The sequence below is a fragment of the Canis lupus genome, chromosome X, assembly GCF_003254725.2.
Source record: "Canis lupus dingo isolate Sandy chromosome X, ASM325472v2, whole genome shotgun sequence".
Classification (NCBI taxonomy): Eukaryota; Metazoa; Chordata; class Mammalia; order Carnivora; family Canidae; genus Canis; species Canis lupus.
In genome coordinates, this window is record NC_064281.1 from 76144950 (window position 1) to 76163801 (window position 18852).

Genomic DNA, 18852 nt, shown 5'->3' on the forward strand with positions numbered 1-18852 from the left:
AACAGTTATTTCATAGAGGCTGCATCAGAGACAACTGAAGATGAAAAACTACCATCTCCATATATAACTAATTTGTGCTGTGCACCAACAAGAACCTACTTTAAATTTCCATGCCAATTTACAACCCCCATCCTGTACCAGGCAAGGTTAGTAGCTATTGAAAATACCACCATGACAGGGATATCTAAAGACGCATTCGGTAGTGTGTTAACTATACAAAAAAAAAAAAAAAAGACACTGTAAAGTTTAAAAACAAATCTTACACACCCTTACATTTCAATTTTTTTCTTTAAAAGTGAGTTGTGTACAGGGGGGTTAAATGCTTTATAGACAAGAAAAAAAACTGCGCTAGAACCAACTTATTCATCATCATCATTTTCTTCCTCATCTTCTTCCTCCTCCTCATCCTCATCTTCCTCTGCTTCCCCCTCTTCCTTCTTTTTCTTGCTCTTTTCAGCCTTGACAACTCCCTTTTTTGCCATATCAGGCTTTCCTTTAGCTCGGTATGCAGCAATATCCTTTTCATATTTTTCCTTCAGCTTAGCAGCCTTCTTTTCATAAGGCTGCTTCTCATCTGCAGCAGTGTTATTCCACATCTCTCCCAGGTTCTTTGCAACATCACCAATGGATAGGCCCGGATACTCTCCTTTGATTTTTGGGCGATACTCAGAACAAAACAAGAAAAAGAATGAGGGAGGCCTCTTGAGAGCATTGGGATCCTTGAACTTCTTTTTTGTTTCCCCTTTAAGGGGGATATAAGTTTTCATTTCTCTTTCTTTTTTTTAATAATAAATTTATTTTTATTGGTGTTCAATTTGCCAAAATACAGAATAACACCCAGTGCTCATCCCATCAAGTGCCCACCTCAGTACCCGCCACCCAGTCACCCCCACTCCCCGCCCTCTTCCCCTTCCACCACCCTTAGTTCATATCCCAGAGTTAGGAGTCTTTCTTGTTCTGTCTCCCTTTCTGATATTTCCCACTTATTTTTTCTCCTTTCCCCTTTATTCCCTTTCACTATTATTTATATTCCCCAAATGAATGAGACCATATAATGTTTGTCCTTCTCCGATTGACTTATTTCACTCAGCATAATACCCTCCAGTTCCATCCACGTTGAAGCAAATGGTGGGTATTTGTCGTTTCTAATGGCTGAGTAATATTCCATTGTATACATAAACCACATCTTTTTTATCCATTCATCTTTCGATGGACACCGAGGCTCCTTCCACAGTTTGGCTATTGTGGATATTGCTGTTAGAAACATCTGGTTGCGGGTGTCCCGTCATTTCATTGCATCTGTATCTTTGGGATAAATCCCCAGCAGTGCAATTGCTGGGTCACAGGGCAGATCTATTTTTAACTCTGAGGAACCTCCACACAGTTTTCCAGAGTGGCTGCACCAGTTCACATTCCCACCAACAGTGCAAGAGGGTTCCCATATATTTAAAAAGATTTTTATTTATTTATTCATGAAAGACACAGAGAGAGAGAGAGAGAGAGAGAGAGAGGCAGAGACAGGCAGAGGGAGAAGAAGGCTCCACGCAGGAAGCCTGACGCAGGTCTTGATCCGGTGTCTCCAGGATCACACCCTGGGCCAAAGGCAGGCGCTAAACTGCTGAGCCACTCAGGGATCCCAATGGTAGATCTTCTAAGCAGAACATCACCAAAGAAACAAGGACCTTCAATGGTACACTGGACCAGATGGATTTCACAGATACATACAGAACTTTCCATCTGAACGCAACTGAGTACACATTCTTCTCAAGTGCACATGGAACTTTCTCCAGAATAGACCACATACTGGGTCACAAATCACGTCTCAACCTGTGCCAAAAGATTGGGATTGTCCCCTGCATATTTTCAGACCACAATGCTTTGAAACTAGAAGTCAATGATAAGAAGAAATTTGGAAGAAACTTAAACACGTGGAGGTTAAAGAGCATCCTACTAAAGGATGAATGGGTCAACCAAGAAATTAGAGAATTAAAAAGATTCATGGAAACTAATGAAAATGAAGATACAACCATTCAAAATCTTTGGTATACAGCAAAAACAATCCTAAGAGGGAAATACATCTCAATACAAGCCTCCTTCAAAAAATTGAAAAAAAACCTCAAATATATAAGCTAATCTTGCACCCAAAGGAATTGGAGAAAGAAAAAGAAGTAAAATCTACAACAAGCAGAAGACAAATAATAAAGATTCGAGCGGAACTCAATAAAATAGAGACCAGAATAACTGTAGAACAGATCAACGAAACCAGTAGTTGGTTCTTTGAAAGAATTAATAACATAGATAAACCCCTAGCCAGCCTTATTAAAAATAAAAAAGACTCAATAAAACCAGGAATGAAAGAGGAAAGGTCACAACCAATACCAAGGAAATGATTTTAAAAACGTAACATGAGCAGCTATATGCCAACAAATTAGGCAACCTAGAAGAAATGGATGCATTTCTGGAAAACCACAAAACTGGAAAAGGAAGAAATAGAAAACCTGAACAGGCCAATAACTGGTGAGGAAATTGAAGCAGTCATCAAAAACCTCCCAAGACACAAAAGTCCAGGGCCAGATGGCTTTGCAGGGGAATTCTACCAAAAGTTTAAAGAAGAGGGCAGCCCGGGTTGCTCAGCGGTTTAGCACTGCCTTCAGCCCAGGGCCTGATCCTGGAGACCTGGGATTGAGTCCCACATCGGGTTCCCTGCGTGGAGCCTGCTTCTCCCTCTGCATGTGTCTCTGTCTCTCTCTCTCTGTGTGTATGTCTCTCATGAATAAATAAATAAAATATTTTTAAAAATGTTGAGAAAGAAATGAGAATATTATAAAAAAAAGTTTAAAGAAGAAATAATACCCATTCTACTAAAGTTGTTCCAAAGGATAGAAAGGGACAGACTATTTCCAAACTCATTTTTGGAGGCCAGCATTACCTCAATTCCAAAACCAGACAATGACCCCCACCAAAAAGGAGAATTTGAAACCAATATCCTTGATGAACACGAATGCAAAAATTCTCAACAAGATACTAGCCAATAGGATCCAACAGTATATTAAGAAGAGTATTCACCATGACCAAGTAGGATTTATCCCCGGGATGCCAGGGTGGTTCAACACTCATAAAACAATCAACGTGATAGATCACATCAAGATGAAAAACAAGAACCATATAATCCTTTCAATAGATGCAGAGAAAGCATTTCACAAAATATAGCATCCATTCCTGATCAAAACTCTTCAGAGTGTAGGGATAGAGGGAACATTCCTCAATATCTTAAAAACCATATCTGAAAAGTCAACAGCGAATATTATTCTCAATGGGGAAAAACTGAGACCCTTTCCCCTAAGATCAGGAAGAAGACAGGGATGTCCACTCTTACCACTGCTATTCAACATAGTACTAGAAGTCCTAGCCTCAGCAATCAGACAACAAAAAGAAATAAAAGGCATTCAAATTGGCAAAAAAGAAGTCAAACTCTCCGTCTTTGCAGATGACATGATACTGTACGTAGAAAACCCAAAAGCCTCCACCCCAAGATTGCTAGAACTCATACAGCAATTCAGCAATGTGGAAGGATATAAAATCGATGCCCAGAAATCAGTGGCATTTCTCTACACTAAAAATGAGACTGAAGAAAGAGAAATTAAGGAGTCAATTCCATTTACAATTGCTCCAAAAGCATAAGATACCTAAGAATATACCTAAACAAAGAAGTAAAGGATCTATACCCTAAAAACTACAGAACGCTTTGAAAGAAATTGAGGAAGACACGAAGAGATGGAAAAATATTAATGCCTATCGATTGGAAGAATAAATATTGTGAAAATGTCTATGCTACCCAGGCAATTTACACGTTCAGTGCAATCTCTGTCAAAATATCATGGACTTTCTTCACAGAGTTGGAACAAATAATCTTAAGATTTGTATGGAAATAGAAAAGACCTCAAATAGCCAGAGGAATGTTGAAAAAGAAAACCAGACCTGGGGGCATCACAATGCCAGATTTCAAGCTGTATTACAAAGCTGTGATAATCAAGACAGTGTGGTACTGGCACAAAAACAGACACATAGATCAATGGAACAGAATAGAGTATCCAGAAGTGGACCCTCAACTCTATGGTCAACTAATATTCAGCAAAGCAGGAAATAATATCCACTGGAAAATGGAGTATCTTCAATAAATGGTGTTGAGAAAATTGGATACCCACATCCAGAAGAATGAAACTGGATCATTCTCTTACACCATACACAAAGATAAACTCAAAATGGATGAAAGATCTCAATGTGAGACAAGAATCAATCAAAATCCTAGAGGAGAACCCAGGCAACACCCCTTTTTTGTTGTTTTGTTTTTAAAGATTTTATTTATTTATTCATGAGACACAGAGAGAGAGAGGCAGAGACACAGGCAGAGGGAGGAGCAGGCTCCATCCATGAAGCCTGACATGGGACACGATCCAGGGCCTCCACGATCTCGCCCTGGGCTGAAGGCATCACTAAACCGCTGAGCCAACTGGGCTGCCCAGAACACCCTGTTTCTACTTGGCCACAGCAACTTCTTGAAGATCCACCTATGAAGGCAAGAGAAACAAAAGCAAAAATGAACTATTGGGACCTAATCAGGATAAAATGCTTTTGCACAGCAAAAGAAACAGTCAACAAAACTAAAAGATAACCTACAGAATGGAAGAAGATATTTACAAATGATTTATCAGATAAAGGGTTAGTATTGAATATCTATTAAGAACTTATTATACTCAACACCCAAGAAACAAAAAATCCAATCATGAATGGGCAGAAGACATGAACAGAAATATCACCAAAGACATGCACATGTCCAAAAAGCACATGAGAAAATGCTCCGCATCACTTGCCATCAAGGAAATACAAATCAAAACCACAATGAGATACCACCTCACACCAGTGAGAATGGTGAAAATTAACAAGACAGGAAACAACACATATTGGAGAGGATGTGGAGAAGGGGGAACCATCTGACACTGTTGGTGGGAATGCAAACTGGTGCAGCCACTCTTGCAAACAGTGTGGGGGTTCCTCAAAGAGTTAAAAATAGTGTAACCCTAAACCCAGCAATTGGACTACTGCATATTTACCCCAAATATACAGATGATGTGAAACACTGGGACACCTGCACCCCAATGTTTATAGCAGCAATGTCCACAATAGCCAAACTGTGGAATAAGCCATGATGTCCTTTGACAGGTGAATGGATAAAGAAGATGTGGTCTATATATACAATGGAATATTACTCAGCCATTAGAAAGGACAAATACCCACCATTTTCTTTGATGGGATGGAACTGGAGTTATTATGCTAAATGAAGTGAGTCAATTGGAGAAGGAATTCAACCTATGGTTTCACTCATACAGGGAATGTTAAATACTGAAAGGAATTCCTTGCAAAAAAAAATACTGAAAGGTATTATAAGGGAAAGGATGGGAACTGAGTGGGAAAAGAGACTCCTAACTGTGGGAAACAGAGGGTTGCAGAAGGGGAGGTGGGTGGTGGTTTGGGGTAACTGGGTGATGGGCACTGAGGAGGGTACTTGATGGGATGAGCACTGGGTGTTATGCTCTATGTTGGCAAATGGAACTTCAATAAAAACAAATAATAAAAAAAATTGTGGTAAGGAAATTGTTAATGCTTTGTTATATATTTACATGTCAAAATGATAAAACATTGTATTTCAACGACTTTTTAAGGATAAAGAATGTAAAATTTTTTATTCTTGTCACTTCTATGTTGCAGTGATAACATTTAATTTCAATGACTTTGTAACTAAAGATGAATGGAAAATAATTACTACTTTGTGTATAGTTTTTCCTTGTTTAAATGAAGACAGACTGCATTTTAAAGACTTAGAAAGAATGTAAAGGTAACAGTGATATGTTGATGTTATTTTCATGTTGAAATAAGATGCATTTCAAGGACTCACTAAAATTTTTTAAAATTATTTTTTCTTGGAGGAGGGGCAAGATGGCGGAAGAGTAGGGTCCCCAAGTACCTGTCCCCACCAAATTACCTAGATGACCTTCAAATCATCCTGAAAACCTACGAATTCGGCCTGAGATTTAAAAAGAGAACATCTGGAATGCTACAGTGAGAAGAGTTCATGCTTCTATCAAGTTAGGAAGACAGGGGAAAAAAGAAATAAAGAAACAAAAGGCATCCAAGGGGGAGGCGCCCCACGAGGAGCCGGGCTAAGGCTGGGGCGAGTGCCCCCAGGACAGGAAAGCCCTGTCCCGGAGAAGCAGGAGCTTCACGAATCTTCCCAGACGGAAAGCCACTGGCAGGGTGTTAGAGCAGGACCCCAGGAGGGCGGGGATGCCCTCAGGCTCCCAGGGGCACTAACAGAGCACCTGTGCCCCGGGGAGAGTGCGCCACACCTGAGGCGGAGCTCCCTCAAGGGCTGCAGCGCGCCCCGCGGGACCCGGAGCAGCTCGGAGGGCTCGGGCGGTGTCTCCACGGAGATGGGGCTGCCTGGCTAGGAGCGCGATTCCAACAATGCAGGTCCGGCAGCACAGGGCACCGGGGACACAGCCCAGGATCTGGCCTCCCCCCGGGACAGGCAGAGGCCAGGAGGGCCCAGGACAGCAAGGACACTCCTGCCCCAAGCTGAGCAGATCAGCGGCCCCGCCCCCAGAGCATCCAGGCCCCTGCAGACGGGGAGCTCTGTAGTTACTGCCGGAGCTGAATCCAGGGCTCCAGAGCTGGCTGCCGCCACTGTGGTTGTTCCTCCTGGGGCCTCACGGGGTAAACAACCCCCACTGAGCGTCACAGTGGCCTCACCAGATAAACAGCTTAAACATCACTCACTGAGCCCTGCACCAGGCAGGGGGCAGAGCAGCTCCCCCAAGTGCTCACACCTGAAAATCAGCACAACAGGCCCCTCCCCCAGAAGACAAGCTAGAGGGACAGAGGAAAAACAAATTATTGCCGAAGCAGCAGCACTGGAAAGTTCCAGGGGAAGTCAAGGGACTTACACTATACAGAATCAGAGGATACTCCCCCTTGTTTTTTTTTGTTTATTTGTTTGTTTGTTTGTTTTTTATTTCTGTTTGCTTCCCCCACCTCTTTTTTCCTTTCTTTCTTTTTCTTTCTCTTTTTTCTTTTTTTCTTCCTTTTTTCTTCATTTCTTTTCCTTCCTTCTTTCTCTTCTCTCTTTTTCTCCTTTTCCCAATACAACTTGCTTTTGGCCACTCTGCACTGAGCAAAATGACTAGAAGGAAAACCTCACCTCAAAAGAAAGAATCAGAAACAGTCCTCTCTCCCACAGAGTTACAAAATCTGGATTACAATTCAATGTCAGGAAGCCAATTTAGAAGCACTATTATAAAGCTACTGGTGGCTCTAGAAAAAAGCATAAAGGACTCAAGAGACTTCATGACTGCAGAATTTAGATCCAATCAGGCAGAAATTAAAAATCAATTGAATGAGATGCAATCCAAACTAGAAGTCCTAACGACGAGGGTTAACGAGGTGGAAGAACGAGTGAGTGACATAGAAGACAAGTTGATGGCAAAGAGGGAAACTGAGGACAAGAGAGACAAACAATTAAAAGACCATGAGGATAGATTAAGGGAAATAAGTGACAGCCTGAGGAAGAAAAACCTACATTTAATTGGGGTTCCTGAGGGCGCCGAAATGGCCAGAGGGCCAGAACATGTATTTGAACAAATCATAGCTGAAAACCTTCCTAATCTGAGAAGGGAAACAGGCATTCAGATCCAGGAAATAGAGAGATCACCTCCTAAAATCAATAAAACCGTTCAACACCTAGACATTTAATAGTTAAGCTTGCAAATCCCAAAGATGAAGAGAAGATCCTTAAAGCAGCAAGAGACAAGAAATCCCTGAATTTTATGGGGAAAAGTATTAGGGTAACAGCAGACCTCTCCACAGAGTCCTGGCAGGCCAGAAAGGGCTGGAAGGATATATTCAGGGTCCTAAATGAGAAAAACACGCAACCAAGAATACTTTATCCAGCAAGGCTCTCATTCAAAATGGAAGGAGAGATAAAGAGCTTCCAAGACAGGCAGGAACTGAAAGAATATGTGACCTCCAAACCAGCTCTGCAAGAAATTTTAAGGGGGGACTATCAAAATTCCCCTTTAAGAAGAAGTCCAATGGAACAATCTACAAAAACAGGGACTGAATAGATATCATGATGACACTAAACTCATATCTTTCAATAGTAACTCTGAACGTGAATGGGCTTAATGACCCCATCAAAAGTTGCAGGTTGTCAGACTGGATAAAAAAGCAGGACCCATCTATTTGCTGTCTACAAGAGACTCACTTTAGACATAAGGACACCTACAGCCTGAAAATAAAAGGTTGAAGAACCATTTACCATTCGAATGGTCCTCAAAAGAAAGCAGGGGTAGCCAGATAAACTAAAATTTACCCCAAAAACTGTAGTGAGAGATGAAGAGGGACACTATATCATACTTAAAGGATCTATCCAATAAGAGGACTTAACAATCATCAATATATATGCCCTGAATGTGGGAGCTGTCAAATATATCAATCAATTAATAACCAAAGTTAAGACATACTTAGATAATAATACACTTATACTTGGTGACTTCAATCTAGCGCTTTCTACACTCGATAGGTCATCTAAACACAACATCTCCAAAGAAACGAAAGCTTTAAATGATACACTGGACCAGATGGATTTCACAGATATCTACAGAACTTTACATCCAAACTCAACTGAATACACATTCTTCTCCAGTGCACATGGAACTTTCTCCAGGATAGACCACATACTGGGTCAAAAATCAGGTCTTAACTGATACCAAAAGATTGGGATCTTCCTCTGCATATTCTCAGACCGTAATGCCTTGATATTAGAACTAAATCACAACAAGAAGTTTGGAAGGACTTCAAACACGTGGAGGTTAAGGACCACCTTGCTAAAAGATGAAAGGGTCAACCAGGAAATTAAGGAGGAATTAGAAAGATTCATGGAAACTAATGAGAATGAAGATACAACCGTTCAAAATCTTTGGGATGCAGCAAAAGCAGTCCTGAGGGGGAAATATGTCGCAATACAAGCATCCATCCAAAAACTGGAAAGAACTCAAATACAAAAGCTAACCTTACACCTAAAGGAGCTAGAGAAAAAACAGCAAATAGATCCTACACCCAGCAGAAGAGAGTTCATAAAGATTTGAGCAGAACTCAACGAAATAGAGACCAGAAGAACTGTGCAACAGATCAACAAAACCAGGAGTTTGTTCTTTGAAAGAATTAATAAGATAGATAAACCATTAGCCAGCCTTATTAAAAAGAAGAGAGAGAAGACTCAAATTAATAAAATCATGAATGAGAAAGGAGAGATCACTACCAAGGAAATACAAATGATTTTAAAAACTTATTATGAGCAGCTATATGCCAATAAATCAGGCAATCTAGAAGAAATGGATGCATATTTATTTATTCTTCAGAGAGAGAGAGAGAGAGAGAGAGAGGCAGAGACACAGGCAGAGGGAAGAGGCTCCATGCAGGGAGCCCAATGTGGGACTTGATACCGGGACTGCAGGATCATGCCCTGGGCTGAAGGCAGGCGCTAAACCACTGAGCCACCCAGGGATCCCCTAACCTGTTATTTCCATTTGGTGATAACACAATGCATTTCTGACTTATACTTGTCAGAGTTCCTAATAAGTGAATTGTGTATGTTGTTTCTTTGTTCAAATAACACATGGCATTTCAAAGACTTCATAAGAAAAAAGTACAAAAAAGAAAAATGTACAAAATCAGTAATTTTAATTTGCTAACATATTGAAATAATGATATTACACTGCATTTCAAAGACTTAGCATAGAATAATGTTAATTACCAATTTATTCATATTGTTTTCAGGTAGAAATGATAATTTATTTACCTTTTTGTTCAAAATAATTTTTATAAATAAATAAAAATTAAAAAAAAAAAGGGGATCCCTGGGTGGCGCAGCGGTTTGGCGCCTGCCTTTGGCCCAGGGCGCGATCCTGGAGACCCGGGATCGAATCCCACGTCGGGCTCTCGGTGCATGGAGCCTGCTTCTCCCTCTGCCTGTGTCTCTGCCTCTCTCTCTCTCTCTCTCTCTCTCTCTGTGTGTGACTATCATAAATAAATAAAAATTAAAAAAAAATAATTTTTAAAGTTTAATTCACCCTCTCCTTTTAACTTTTTCTTTGGTTTTTACTTTTTGTGATGTGGCTCATACTGTATTTCTATTGGTCAAGATGGCACTAGACCATTAACTCCATCCAGGAAAACTTTCTATTTCTTATATGTGTTAATAATACCTTTTTATTTTCTGTATTTTTGGTCTTTTGACATCTGGGGTCTTTCTTCCAAAGCTAGCTAATTCATAGAGAATGCAAACTACTCACCTGTGAGTATGCCTTTCTTATGCAAACCAACCAATACAGAGCCCTAAACCCCAATCACCTTCTTCAGGTGTTCTCACAGGGCTTTTAACACTCTGGTCTACTATTCTCCTGCCCCAGTTACCCCAAGTACAGGTAACAAACAACCTGGGGACAAACTCTATGTCCCAGGGACCGCTGAAAATACTCAAACTAGCTCATTGTAAGCCTGTTTAACCTTCCTTGCCTTGCATTTCCCTTATAAATCACAATAAAGGTCAAGGCTTCTAGAATACTCTGCAAAGGGATAATTAGGAACATTATTCCTGTGGTGTTGACAATGTGAATTACACGTTTAGAATTTTTTTTTTTTTGCTAGATTAGTGTTTACCAATTCTTTGCTTTAAGAAGATTGGAAGAATGACTAAGTGACTTGTCAGGGAATCATTAAAAATAATTTTGGAGGAGGGGCACCTGTGTGGCTCAGTCGGTTAAGCATCTAACTCTTGATTTCTGTTCAGGTCATGATTTCAGTATTAAGCCCTGCATTGGGCTCTGCAGAGCTGAGCATGGATCCTGCTTAGGATTCTCTCTCTCCTTCTCCCTCTGCCTCTCCCTTGCTTCCTCTCTCAAAAAAAAAAATAATTTTGGAGGATATAAGACATTCAAAGAATTGGCTGCTATTATTCCACATAAAAGTTCTCTATTGACTGGGTGACAGGCACTGAGGTGGGCACTTGACGGGATGAGCACTAGGTGTTATTCTATATGCTGGCAAATTGAACACCAATAAAAAATAAATTTATATATATATATATATATATATATATATATATATATATATATATATATATATATAAAGTTCTCTATTGCTATTTGTTAGGGTCACAGATGCAGACTGACATAAGTCCAAGATCGTTTTGCATTGAGATAAAGAGGTGACCTATTAGTTTCATGAACTTGGATATCCAAGTTTCTTCCTAGGTTTGGGAAGTTGTCAGCTATTATCTCTTTAAATAAACTTTCTACTACCTTCTCCCTCTCTTCTCCTGGAACTCCAATTATTTCAGTATTAATACGTGTGGTGGTTCCCATAGAACATATAGGCTTTCTTTGCTCTTTCTCATTCCTCTGAGTTGTTTTAAAGTTTCTATCCTTGCTTTATTTTCTGTTTGCTCTATTCTACTCTTCTAGAATGGTAATTCCCTATTGCATTTTACATTTCATTCATTGAATTCTTCAGCTCCATAATTTCTATTTAGTTATTTTTTTATAAGGATTTTATTTATTTATTCATGAGGGACACAGAGAGAGATGCAGAGACATGGGCAGAGGGAGAAGTAGGTTCTCCACATGAGAGTCTGATGGGGAACTTGATCCTTGATTCCTGGATTCCGCTGAACCACCCAGGCATCCCTCTATTTGGTTCTTTTAATGGTTTCTATTTCTTTGTTAAATTTCTCTGTTTATGTATTATTTTCCTGATTTGGTTGAGTCGTCTTTCTGTGTTTTCTTGTAGCTCACTTCATTTCTTCAAAACAGCAACTTTGAATTTTTTTATCAGCTATATTGCAACTTTCTGTGTCTTAGAGTTCCATTGCTAGAGGATTACTGTGATCTTTTTTATTGTGATAACATGTTTTCTTGATTCTACATATTCCTTGGAGTTTTGTGTTGCTGTTTTCACAGTTGAAGTAGGAGACACCTCCTGATATAGTTACTTTTTTTACTCAGGTAGGAGATATTTTTAGTTAGTCCTGGTTATGTCTGGGATTTCTCCAACCTGTGTGCATACAGCTTTAGACAACTTACTACTTCTTGTGACTGAAGCTTGTATCTCTTTTCTGGTTCTTACAACTCACCACACAGGGCTGCTGGAAACATCCTTTTTCTTTTCCAGAGGGTCATGCTACAGCTCAAGTTAGTGATTTCTTGCTCACAGGCTCTGGCTTGATTTTCAGAGTGTACTTGCAGTTTAATGGAGCTTGCTCTTGCCAACAGAGTCAGGAGAGAGCACAAGGAGCCTGTTGTAAAGTAGGGGGAGTTGTGGGTTTAGCACTTGGGGTATTGGGGGTGCCCATGGGCCAGATGGGGAGATCCCTAGATGGGATTTTTCCTGCTGGAGTCCTGAACACAGTAAGCAGGAACCATGTCCCTTTAATGTCCTCTGATATTCTTGTCTGCCTCTTTTCTCATCTTCTCCCACCTCCTACTTGCCTCAATACACTTGGTGCTGCTGGATAGAAACAGGTTTCTTTGGCAGTATCCCATTCAGCTGGAGTAACCAGGCACTCACTCACTGCTCTCCATTTTCCCTGCAAGAGAGGTCACCACCAACTATTTCAGCTCTGTACTCACCTTGGGATAGAGGCAGTACTGGCAAAGTTCCTCTTTTCCTGTCCATAGTGTCTCTCTAAATATAATTTGCTCCAACAGAGAGTACTGGAATATCTCATTGGGAGGCTGAACTTCTACAATGTCTCTCTTATCCATGAGTGTCTACCCAAGTTAGCACTCTTCAGATTTTTCCCATTCATGACTGAGAGAGGTTGGAGCCAGTTCAACTCAGTTCTGTTGGTTACACAGCCAGTACAGAGGTCTATCTGCCTATTTTCTGATGCACTGGTAGGCAAGACTCCTCCTAGGTTCCTTGGTATATGTTTGATCTCACAACTCCCACAGAGGAGGTACTTTTGTTCATGAGTGGATGCCAATTTTTGGTGGACAAAAAATAGGACAAAAAAGAAGGATGTCTTATACTACAAGGATGCTGATTACACTAGTGAGATTAATTTTATATACAGGCACTGAAATCACTCAGGATTGTGATAAGACTACATATAAAAATCCTGAGTAATGGGCAGCCCTGGTGGCTCAGTGGTTTAGCGCTGCCTTTGGCTCAGGGCGTGATCCTGGAGACCCAGGATCAATTCCCACATCAGGCTCCCTGCGTGGAGCCTGCTTCTCCCTCTGTCTGTATCTCTGCCCCTCTCTCTGTGTGTGTGTTTCTCATGAATAAATAAATAAAATCTTAAAAAAAGAAATTCTGAGTAAGATGTAAAATGTTTGACCAAAGATAAATATATTGTTTTTATTTCCTTTTCCCTTTCTTCTCTCCTTTCCTTCCTCCTTTCCTTCTCTTTCTTTCTCTCTCTCTCTCTCTCTCTCTCTCTCTCTCTCTTTTATTGAGGTATAATTGACACATAACCTTATATTAGTTTCAGGTATACAAAGTAATGATTCAATATTTGTATATATTGTGAAATAATTACCACAGTAAGTCTAGTTAACATCCATCACCAAATATAGTTACAATTTTTTTTATGATGGGAACTTTTAAAGCCTATTCTATTAGCAAATTTCAAATATACAATACAATATTATTAACTATAGTCACCATGCTGTACATTATATTTCTATGACTTGTTTTACAACTGGAAATTTGTACATTTTAATCCTCATTTTACCCATCCCCTAATCACTTGCCTCTGGCAATCACCAATTTGTTCTTTGTATCTATAAGCTCAGATATATCTCTATATCTATCTATCTATCTATCTATCTATCTACTACATTTTCTTTATCCATTCATCCCTCAGTGACACAGGTTGTTTCAATGTCTTGGCTACTGTAAATAATGCTAAAATAAACATGTGGGTGCATATCATTTCAAATTAGCGTTTTTCATTTTCTTTGGATAAATACCCAGAAATGGAAATGCTGAATCATAGAGTAGTTCTATTTTAAATTTATTGGGAGACCTCCATACTGTTTTCTATAATTGGTTGCACCTATTTCCATTCCCACTAGCATTGCATACGGTTTCCATTTTCTCCACATCCTCTCGAACACTTGTTATATCTTCTCTTTTTGATAACAACCATTCTAACAGGTGTGAGGTGACATCTCATTATGTTTTTGACTTACATTTCCCTGATAATTAGTGGTCTTGAGCATCCTTTCATGTACCTATTAGCAATCTGTATGTCTTCTTTGGAAAGTTGTTTTTTTTTAAAGATTTTATTTATTTATTCATGAGAGACAGGGAGGTGCAGAGACACAGGCAGAGGGAGAAGCAGGCTCCATGCAAGGAGCCTGATGTGGGACTCGATCCCAGGACTCCAGGATCACGCCCCAGGCGGGCAGGTGCTAAACCGCTGAGCCACCCAGGGATCCCTGGAAAACTGTTTATTTGGATTCTCTGTTCATTTTTGAATTGGATTGGTTTTTGTTTGTTTGTTTTTGCTATTGAGTCAATATGAGTTCTTTATATATTTTGGATGTTACCCTTTATTAGATATATGATCTGAAAACATTTTTTCTCATTCAGTAGGTTGCCTTTTCATTTTGTTGATTGTTTCTTTTGCTGTATAGAAACTTTTTCGTTTGGTACAGCCCCACTTGTTTATTTTTACATTTGTTGCCTTTGCTTCTGGTGTCAAATCCAAAAAAAAAAAAAATCATCACCAAGACTGATGTCAAGGAGTTTACTGCTTATGCTTTCTTCTAGGGTTTTATGGTTTTAGGCCTTATATTCCACTCTATCTACCATTTTCAGTTAATTTTTGTGTATGGTATAAGAGGGTTTCCAGCTTCATTCTTTTGTATGTTCCTGGCCATTTATTGAAGATCTTGTCCTTTTCCCATTGAATATTCTTGTTTCCTTTATCATAAATTAACCATATATGGGTTTATTTCTGGGGTGTCTATTCTGTTGCACTGATCTATGTGTGCTAACACCATACCGTTTTGATTATTAGAGCTTTGTAATATATTTGGAAATCAGGGCGTGTGCTGCCTCCAGTTTTCTTCTTTCTCAAGATTTCTTTGACTATTAGCGGACTTTTATGGTTTATACAAATTTTCGGATTATTTGCTTTATTTCTGTGAAAAAAAATCCCTATCAGGGATTTCATTGAGTCTGTGGATTACTTTGGATAATATGGACATTAAAACAGTATTAGTTCTTCCAAATCAGGATCATGGAATATCTTTTCATTTATCTGTGACTTCTTCAACTTCTTTCATCAATTTCTTAATCGTTTTTGGTGTACTGGTCTTCCATCTACTTGGTTAAATTTGTTTCTAGATGTTTTAGTCTATTTGATGCAATTGTAAATGGGATTGTCTTCTTAATTTCTCTTTCTCATAGTTTGTTATTAGCATATAGAGATAAGGTTTTCATAATGATTTAGTGTCCTACAACTTTTTTTTTTTTTTTTTTTTTAATTTTTATTTATTTATGATAGTCACAGAGAGAGAGAGAGGCAGAGACACAGGCAGAGGGAGAAGCAGGCTCCATGCACCGGGAGCCCGATGTGGGATTCGATCCTGGGTCTCCAGGATCGCGCCCTGGGCCAAAGGCAGGCGCCAAACCGCTGCGCCACCCAGGGATCCCGTGTCCTACAACTTTATTGAGTTTACTAGTTTATTAATCCTAACAGTTTTTTAGTGAAATCTCTGGGTTTTTTAAAATATAAAATATCACATAATCTGCAAATAGTGATTATTTTCATTTATTCTTTTTCAGTTTGGATGCTTTTTATTTCTTTTTCTTGTCTAGTTGTTCTGGCCAGGGCTTTCAATACTATGTTGAATATAAGCAGCAAGAGTGGTCATTTTTGTCTTGTTCCTGATCTTTGAAGGAAAGCTTTCAACTATTCACCATTGATTATGATGTAAACTGTGGGCTTGTCGTATATGGTCTTTATTATGTTAAGGTACATCCCCTGTATAATGACTTTGTTGAGAGTTTAGATAGATGGATGATGGATTTTGTCAAATGCTTTTTCTTTTTTTTTTTAATTTTATTTATTTATGATAGTCACAGAGAGAGAGAGAGAGGCGCAGAGACAGGCAGAGGGAGAAGCAGGCTCCATGCACCGGGAGCCGATGTGGGATTCGATCCCGGGTCTCCAGGATCGCGCCCTGGGCCAAAGGCAGGCGCCAAACCGCTGCGCCACCCAGGGATCCCTCAAATGCTTTTTCATATCTATTTTGATGTTTATCTTTCATTTTGTTAATATTGTATATCATATCGTGTGATTTGTGGATTTTTAAAAAGATTTTATTTGTTTGTTTGTTTGTTTGTTTGTTTAGGGAGGGGCAGATGGAGAGAGAGTGAATCCTAAGCAGACTCCACACTAAGCCCAGAGCCCAACACAGGGTTCTAGCTCACAACCCTGAGATCATGACTTGAGCAGAAACCAAGAGTCAGTTGCTTAACAGCCTGAGCCACCCAGGTGCCCCTGATTTATGGATGTTTAGTCATCCTTGCACTTCTGGAATAAATCCCATTTGATCATGATGTATGATCCCTTTAATATATTCAATTTGTTAATATTTTGTTGAGGATTTTTCCATTTATGTTCATCAGAGATATTGGCCTATAGTTCTTTTTGGTAAAGTCTGTGTCTGTCTTTTTTTTTTAATTTATTTTTTATTGGTGTTCAATTTACTAACATACAGAATAACCCCCAGTGCCCGTCACCCATTCACTCCCACCCCCCGCCCTCCTCCCCTTCTACCACCCCTAGTTCGTTTCCCAGAGTTAGCAGTCTTTACGTTCTGTCTCCCTTTCTGATATGTCTTTTTTTTATAAATTTATTTTTTATTGGTGTTCAATTTGCCAACATATAGAATAACACCCAGTGCTCATCCCATCAAGTGTCCCCCTCAGTGCCCGTCACCCAGTCACCCCCACCCTCTGCCCACCTCCCTTTCCACCACCCCTTGTTTGATTCCCAGAGTTAGGAGTCTCTCATGTTCTGTCTCCCTTTATGATATTTCCCACTCATTTTTTTCTCCTTTCCCCTTTATTCCCTTTCACTATTTTTTATATTCCCCAAATGAATGAGACCATATAATGTTTGTCTTTGTGTCTGGTTTTGTGATCAAAGTAATGCTGGCCTTATAAAATGAGCTTGGAAGAGTTCTATTCTTTTCTGTTTTTACTATTATTTTTATTTTTATTATTATTACTATTATTATTAATATTTTGGTAAAGTTTGATAAATATTGGTATTAATTCTTTTTTAAAAGTTTCTATTTTGGGGTGCCTGGGTGGGTCAGTCAGTTGAGCATCTAACTTTTGGTTCTGGCTCATGTCATGATCTCAGGGGTCATGGTATGGAGCCCCAAGTTGGGCTCCACACAGAGTGGGAAGTCTGCTTGAGGATTCTCCTCTCCTGCCCCTCCCCCCGCTCTCTCTCTCCCTCTCTGAAAAACAAATAAATCTTTAAAAAAAGTTTTTATTTAAATTCCAGTTAGTTAACATAGAGTGTGATACTAGAATCAGTTGTAGAATTTAGTGATTCAACACTTCCATAAAACACCTGGTGCTCATTTCAATGAAATGCTTAATCTCCATCACCTGTTTAACCCATCACCCACCTACCTTCCTTCTGGATGGTTATCAGTGTATTCTCTGTAGGTAGGAATCTTTCTTGGTTTGCCTCTCCATCTTTTTTTGTTTATATGATTGTTTTCTTTCTTAATTCCACTTATGAGTGAAATCATATGGTATTTGCTTTTCTCTTTCTGGCTTATTTCGCTTAGGATAGTACTCTCTAGTTCCATCTACGCCATTGCAAATGGCAAGAATCCATTCTTTTGTATGGCTGAGTAATATTCCATTCTATATTTATACCACATTTTTGTTTTTTTTAAGATTTTATTTTTTATTCATGAGAGACATAGACTGAGAGAGAGAGGCAGAGACACAGGCAAAGGGAGAAGCAGGCTCCATGCAGGGAGCCCAACGTGGGACTCGATCCCAGGACTCCAGGATCACGCCCTGGGCTGAAGTCACGTCCTAAACTGCTGAGCCACCCAGGGATCCCCTATACCACATTTTTGTTATCTGTTCATCAGTTGATGGACATTTGGGCTATTGTAGATAATGCTGCTATAAACATAGCTTGCATGTATCCCTTTGAATTAGTACTTTTATATTCTTTGGGTAAATCCCTAGTAGAGCAATTGCTGGATTGAAGGGTACTTCTATGTTTAACCTTTTGAGGAACCTCCATACTGTCTTCTACATTGGCTGCAGCAGTTTGCATTCCTACCAACAGTGCAAGAGGGTTTCCCCTTTCTCCATATCCCCGCCAAAACCTGTTGTTCTTGTGCTGTTGATTTTAGCCATTCTAACAGGTGTGAGGTGATATCTTATTGTAGTTTTGATTTGAATTTCCTTAATAATCACTGATGTTGACCATCTTTTCATCTGTCTGTTCATCATCTGAATGTCTTCTTTGGAAAAATGTCTGTTCATGTCTTCTGCCCATTTTTAAATTGGATTATTTGTTTTTTGGATGTTGAGTTTCTTAAGTTCTTTATATACTTTGGATACTAACCCTTTGTCAGATATGTCACTGAAAAATATCTTCTCCCATTCCAAAGCTTGCCTTTTAGTTTTGTTGTTTCCTTCACTGTGCGGAAGCTTTTGATTTTGATGAAATCCCAATAG

The 18852-nt window shown here is 39.4% G+C and overlaps 1 protein-coding gene across 1 annotated transcript; it reads right to left on the reverse strand.

Annotated features, from left to right (window-relative positions):
- Positions 1 to 294: 294 nt before the first annotated feature.
- On the reverse strand, positions 295 to 12786 carry LOC112649329 (high mobility group protein B1-like). Its single transcript, XM_025431573.3, has 2 exons — positions 12741 to 12786; positions 295 to 775 (listed from the first exon to the last, which is right to left on the reverse strand). Exons 1-2 carry the CDS (start codon positions 12784 to 12786, stop codon positions 360 to 362), a joined length of 462 nt encoding a protein of 153 aa, XP_025287358.1. The 3' UTR covers positions 295 to 359.
- Positions 12787 to 18852: the final 6066 nt, after the last annotated feature.

What these genes read in the sequence shown, in the direction of transcription:
- LOC112649329 (XM_025431573.3), bottom strand. Translation starts at nt 12,786, where the DNA reads ATGGACAGGAAAAGAGGAACTTTGCCAGTACTGCCTCTATCCCAAG. An exon ending in AGTACTGCCTCTATCCCAAG is followed by an intron (nt 776 to 12,740) that starts GTGAGTACAGAG and finishes ATTAAAAAAAAG; the next exon opens with AAAGAGAAATGAAAACTTAT.